At 41.7% G+C, this 5,464-nt stretch overlaps 1 protein-coding gene across 1 annotated transcript in view; it reads left to right on the top strand.

Annotated features, from left to right (window-relative positions):
- The window catches only part of Lpcat2 (lysophosphatidylcholine acyltransferase 2), a 59,832-nt gene that overhangs the window by 30,858 nt on the left and 23,510 nt on the right, over positions 1-5,464 (top strand). Inside the window, exons 10-11 of the mRNA XM_005369592.2 lie at positions 592-717; positions 1,864-2,017. Coding sequence (XP_005369649.1) covers positions 592-717; positions 1,864-2,017 — 280 coding nt within the window. The remainder of the gene's footprint in view (positions 1-591; positions 718-1,863; positions 2,018-5,464) is intronic.

Below are 5,464 nucleotides of genomic sequence, written 5' to 3'. Positions count from 1 at the left end.
CAGGACCTTTGGAAGAGCAGGCAATGCTCTTAACCACTGAGCCATCTCTCCAGCCCCCTGAGCCCTGTATTAAATGTGCCTGCTCATCTCAGCTCTCAGGAGGCTGGGGATGGTGACATCATGCCAGCCTGGTGTGCACACTGATCCCTGTATTAAGATAGGAAAGGCTCAAAGCAAGTGCTGTGAAGGCCCTTTATGCATATTTTCTCACCTTGTGCTCAGAGCAGCCCTGCGGCAAGGAGAACAGTAGGCTGGTTCCTAAGCAGTTTCCCCCCAGGCTAGGACTCAGATCTGCACTTCCGATTGCCAAACCCCACAACACTAATAATTATATTGCAAAATTTGTAATACTACTACTAATAAAGTATTTTTCCAATGAGAACACAAACTGAATTTTCAGCTATACAGAAACCTAAAGACAGAAGGAATTTAGATAGAAGGAGTGGATCGAGGAGGTAGAGCAAAGCAAGAGAACCAACCATCTGAGGAACCACAGATACTTTTCTCGTCACCACGGCCTGCTCACCAGCACAGGACTGGTGAAACATCATGAGTGTTTCATGCCATGTTTTTCTTTCTTACTGCTTTTAGAGCGTTGGCAATACCAGTGACGGATCACACCTACGAAGACTGCAGGCTGATGATCTCAGCAGGACAGCTAACGTTGCCTATGGAAGCTGGGCTGGTAGAATTCACTAAGATTAGCCGGAAATTGAAGTAAGTATAGTTCAAGATATATGCGCGCACCCATACACATTTATCCCATTCTTGCCAGAACGCACGTGTGGAGGTCAGGAAACGACTTGCGGAAGGCAGTTAATCCTCTTTCCACCGTGACTTCCACCAGCCGGAGATTGAATTCAGGTCATCAGGCTGGATGACCAACACCTTTACCCAATGAGTCATCTTGTAAGCAGCCTTCCCATAGTTTATCATTTATTTATTTATTTATTTATTGGTTTGATTACCTATTTGGTTTGGTTCTGCTAAGGCAGACCCCCACACCCCACACCGGCCCCCATGTATTTGTAATCTTGTTTGAACTATTTGGAATTACTAATTTGGCTATGTGGTATGACTCTCACATCGTTCTTTGATTATGGTTAATTTCGTTCTTATCCTTAGTAGGAATTTACAGAAGATATTGACTTAATAAATGTTGTCATCCTCCCTAGGCAATTGCTGTAAAACTAGTTCTCCTTTCAAAGTTTCTTATGGAAATGGATTTTGATAAGTTATATAGAAAATATTTTTGTCTTTTAGATGACAATAAAATTTTGCTTTTGTGCTAGCACTTTGTCCACAATATTCCTCAGGTTTGAAAAGTGATACAGTCATTGAAGCTGCTTGTAGAAGTATGTATTCGATCACATATTTAATTCCTCAAAGCAAAGAGGTGATGTAAGCGTAGTGTACTTTCCAATATTTTGTCATCCTGATTTTTAAAAATTAATATCAGAGGAGATGGGTATAGTTTAGTGAATCACCCAATCGCAACATTTCAAAAGCTTGTTGAAAGAATAGCTATTATTTCTTTCATAACAGCTCAATAAGCAGCAGTTGACTTTCTAGATAGTGTTAGGTTCAAGTTCTTGGGACTCTTGCCGTTTTGCCACACTGCTTGTATTTAGTTTTCTTTCCTTCCAATATTTTATGGAATTTTTTGGTCACCTTTACTGATACACTTTTAAAAATTAAGTGGTCACATACACCTTTGATACGTTCTCTCAAATTACTTAGTTTCACTGCCTTTTAAAATTTAACATAGACTGTTCTCCCATGGACAAGTTGATAAAGTAGCGGTCACACAATGTACGTGTGACTTAGAAAGAGCTAACAATGTCCTTACAACTCTCTGTTTAGGTTGGACTGGGACGGCATTCGTAAGCACTTGGATGAATATGCCTCTATTGCCAGTTCCTCCAAAGGAGGCAGAATTGGAATTGAAGAGTTTGCAGAGTACTTAAAGTTGCCTGTTTCCGATGTCCTGAGACAACTTTTTGCACTCTTTGACAGGGTATGTTCAAATTTATCTTTAACGTTTTTCTCAGCCTGTTCCTGCAGACCTCAAAGCAGACACTGACAACCTTCTCAGACCGGTGCGAGAAGAACCAGTGTAGTGTGACGTCATGAACTGACTTTCCCCTTACCGTGACTACTAAGTAGGGCTGGGAACATACGTCGTGCAACATTAGTAGTGTTTATTAATTTAAGCATCAGTTCAGAAGTGAAAACTGCCTGTAGTCACATCTGCGATGTAGAATTGGAATTGTTTACGTCATTGAGAGGAATTTTTAAATGTATGTAGAATTTATACGTTGGTGACCTGGGTGATAGTGTTCTATTCTGAACATTTCTGGGCTGTCTCCAAAATGGATGAAGGCCAAGTGGGTTTTATTTTTAAATGAAATTGCCTGATAGAGTTCTACTAAACTCCTCAACATTTGTAAATATGTAATTGTGTGCAGCCAGTTAACTGACCTATCAGTAAAATTTTTTTAAGAAAAATTTATCAAGATTTCAGATTTTCTTTTAAAAGTTATTTCAGTATATGAAGTGTTAAAAATGAACTTTTTTAGTTATAATTCCAAGTTAGCACATGCGTAGAAACCTGTTGGTTCCATTACATTTAAGACAAATAGTCTTAAAATTTCTAGTCTAAAAATATACTAAAATAATAATTCCTGTAGAGCTATCCCTTTCTAGTTAACTCCCCCCCCTTAACTCCTTTTATCATTAATAAATGCTGCTGTCCATACTGGTCAGTATGTATTTTCAAGACTCCATATAAATGGGACCATATAGTACTAACATCCCGATTATGGTTTCTTTAGCCTAGCATATTGTATTTACTAGTCAATCGCTGGGTTGAATGTGGCAATAATGTGTTCCCTTTATCTGTTCCTCAACTGAGGAGTATTTGCCCTGTGTCCAGTAGGGGCAATTTAAACACGTCCTCCTACCTTCGGGCCTCCATGCTTCATAACCTTCCTGGTTGTCCTCTGAGCTGTGACTACCTTTACCAGTCCTTTAGCATTTTGTTGAGGGGCAGTTTGGTTGCTTTGTGTTTTGCCCATGGTTTGTAGTTTAGTTGGGAGAGAGCTCAAAGGGGTCTGACTTCCTCTTGTTTAATACTGGAATTCTCAGTTACCTACCACCACCAAGAAAAGATGTTTTTCAAGGAAATTATGCCTGATGAAAGACAGAGCAAGCTTTCCCCATCCCTGGTGTCTCTCTTCCCCCAGCATGCTCATCTTCCTTGTGATTTGTTTTGTGTTCTTGTAGAATCAACTAGTCTTTAACACGATACGGGTCACCACCCTTTCTCTGTATGAAATCCCTATGTGTCTCTTCTGGGCTTGCTACAATATTCAAATTACATGCACGCCTACGTGAAATAGCTTATTAATGTCATGGTATGCTTAAAGCGCCATGGAGATTTATGGTGAGAGAGAAAGACTATTGGACATTAACTATGAAAGTTGGTAAATCAGAGGTGCTTTTTACTTTATAACCACTGTTTCTGTGACATTTCCGTCGCAGCATTCACTGCGGCTCAAAAGCCACGCAAGCAGTTTCCAGTGACGTTTTTCTGCAGTCGGCGGGATATGGCAGCAACATACAAATAAGAGAAGGAGATGAAGAAATACAGGGACAGAAGGGGACGATGACAGCATATCTTTAGACAGCATCAGGACCTTTTCATCAACATTAGAGTGACATTTGTAAAAGCTGTTCTTATACTTCAGGTGCCACACTTCGGGCAGATGCAGGATTGTTCCAGGTCTGACTGGTGGCACCTGTTAACACCTCGGCTGTTTCTATGTCATGTTTAAATATGGGAAGACTTGGGAATGCGAAAAGGGCAAGAGTTAGAATAACCTCCCGACAGACAGATCAAGTCACTCTGACCGAGAGAAGACAATTGGTCCTGGGCATAAGAACGCCAGTGAGAACCATTGCCTGTTTTGCCAATCACATTTCTCCATGGGCTATTTTAGTAGGTGTCGTGTTTATTTTACTTGTTTATTATTTGCCTTTCTTACAAGAACTGGCATTCATTTCCTTTTGTGGTGGAAAACCCCATATCGCTAATGCAAACATGCAATCTTCCTTCTAGGCCCCTTAAGCAGTGTGTGTTTGATTTGACTCTGGCCGACTCATGGTTTCTTCCTATGCGCTTATGTTCTGTTTACCCTCACTGAGCAGTGGAACCCCATAGTCTCTGCTTAGCGCCTCTGCTTTGGAGAGCAACTCCACCCTCTTTCTTGTGGTCTTCCTAGTGCTGCAGGCACTGACTTCTGACCTCTTGTTTACCTGAGTACTTACTTTCGTACAATAAAGTTAACGAGACATTGAAAGTCATTAGGACATTGGAGATTTTGAAACTCTATTTATAATACAGTAAAATGTTTATGACACATTGGTAAAAAGAATTCAAAGTGTCAATTTATACAGCATGATCTCAATTTTATGCTAAAAATAAAAGGCTATATGGCAGGTCCCATAATATGAGTCATATACATGACTAAAATGAACACGAGGAACTCCGTGTGGTGATGGGGCTACATGGCTCCAGGCCATGATATGAGATGAGGACTTTTAAATTTGTTTTCTCTAAAATATATAGGGAGAAATTTCCCTGCGCAGGTGTCTTCAAAGAAGAGACAAGGAAATGAAGGCTGGCCCAGGGTTCATCTGGAGCGTTACGGTCTATACAGGGAGCTTAAGACTAAGTCCTCAGAAATAGAAGCAGGTTCAGCTGGGGAGACACCGAAGCTGGGGAAGGAATTCATGCAATACAGACAGATTTCCCTCGCCCTTACAGCCGTCACTGTGCTTCTGTACGTGCCTTTCAGTATAGACCCCAAGAGGTCTTCTGCCTGCCGCATATTAGAAGGAAAAATAGTGTGGGGAATTAATGACTAGTGGACTAGATAGTCTCTATCTGCCTACCCTCCATCTCTCTGCCTCTGTCTCCTGCTCGCTCGCTGTGTGCGTGTGTGCCTCTGTGTGTCTGTGTGTGTGTTTAATGACTAGTGTACTAGATAGTCTCTATCTGCCCACCCTCCATCTCTCTGTCTCTGTCTCTTGCTCGCTCGCTGTGTGCGTGTGTGCCTCTGTGTGTCTGTGTGTGTGTTTAATGCAGCTGCATGTTTGTGCCTGTGAAGTGTCTTTGTTTTGAAAAGCTGAGTTGTGTAATGGTTGCCACACCTTGCGCACACACTCACACATGCCAGGCCTGTTTCCTCAGTCTAGTGAAATGATTGAGCTGGAGAATATTTGATGGGAGAGCAAGGAGGTCCAGCAACTCCATGAGTGTTTCCCTCAGTAGCTAGGTAGTAATGCTTAATGCAGGCTGGGTGTCCCTGTTGACCCTTAGCAGCGGTGCATTGTTGTGTGGAAACCCCCGCCACTTTCCATGTGCCTTTGACCCTTAGCAGCGGTGCATTGTTGTGTGGAA

The sequence above is a fragment of the Microtus ochrogaster genome, unplaced genomic scaffold (genome assembly GCF_000317375.1).
Source record: "Microtus ochrogaster isolate Prairie Vole_2 unplaced genomic scaffold, MicOch1.0 UNK54, whole genome shotgun sequence".
Taxonomy (NCBI): domain Eukaryota; kingdom Metazoa; phylum Chordata; class Mammalia; order Rodentia; family Cricetidae; genus Microtus; species Microtus ochrogaster.
Note: the sequence above shows the minus strand (reverse complement) of the source record. Positions and strands in the feature narration are given on the sequence as shown.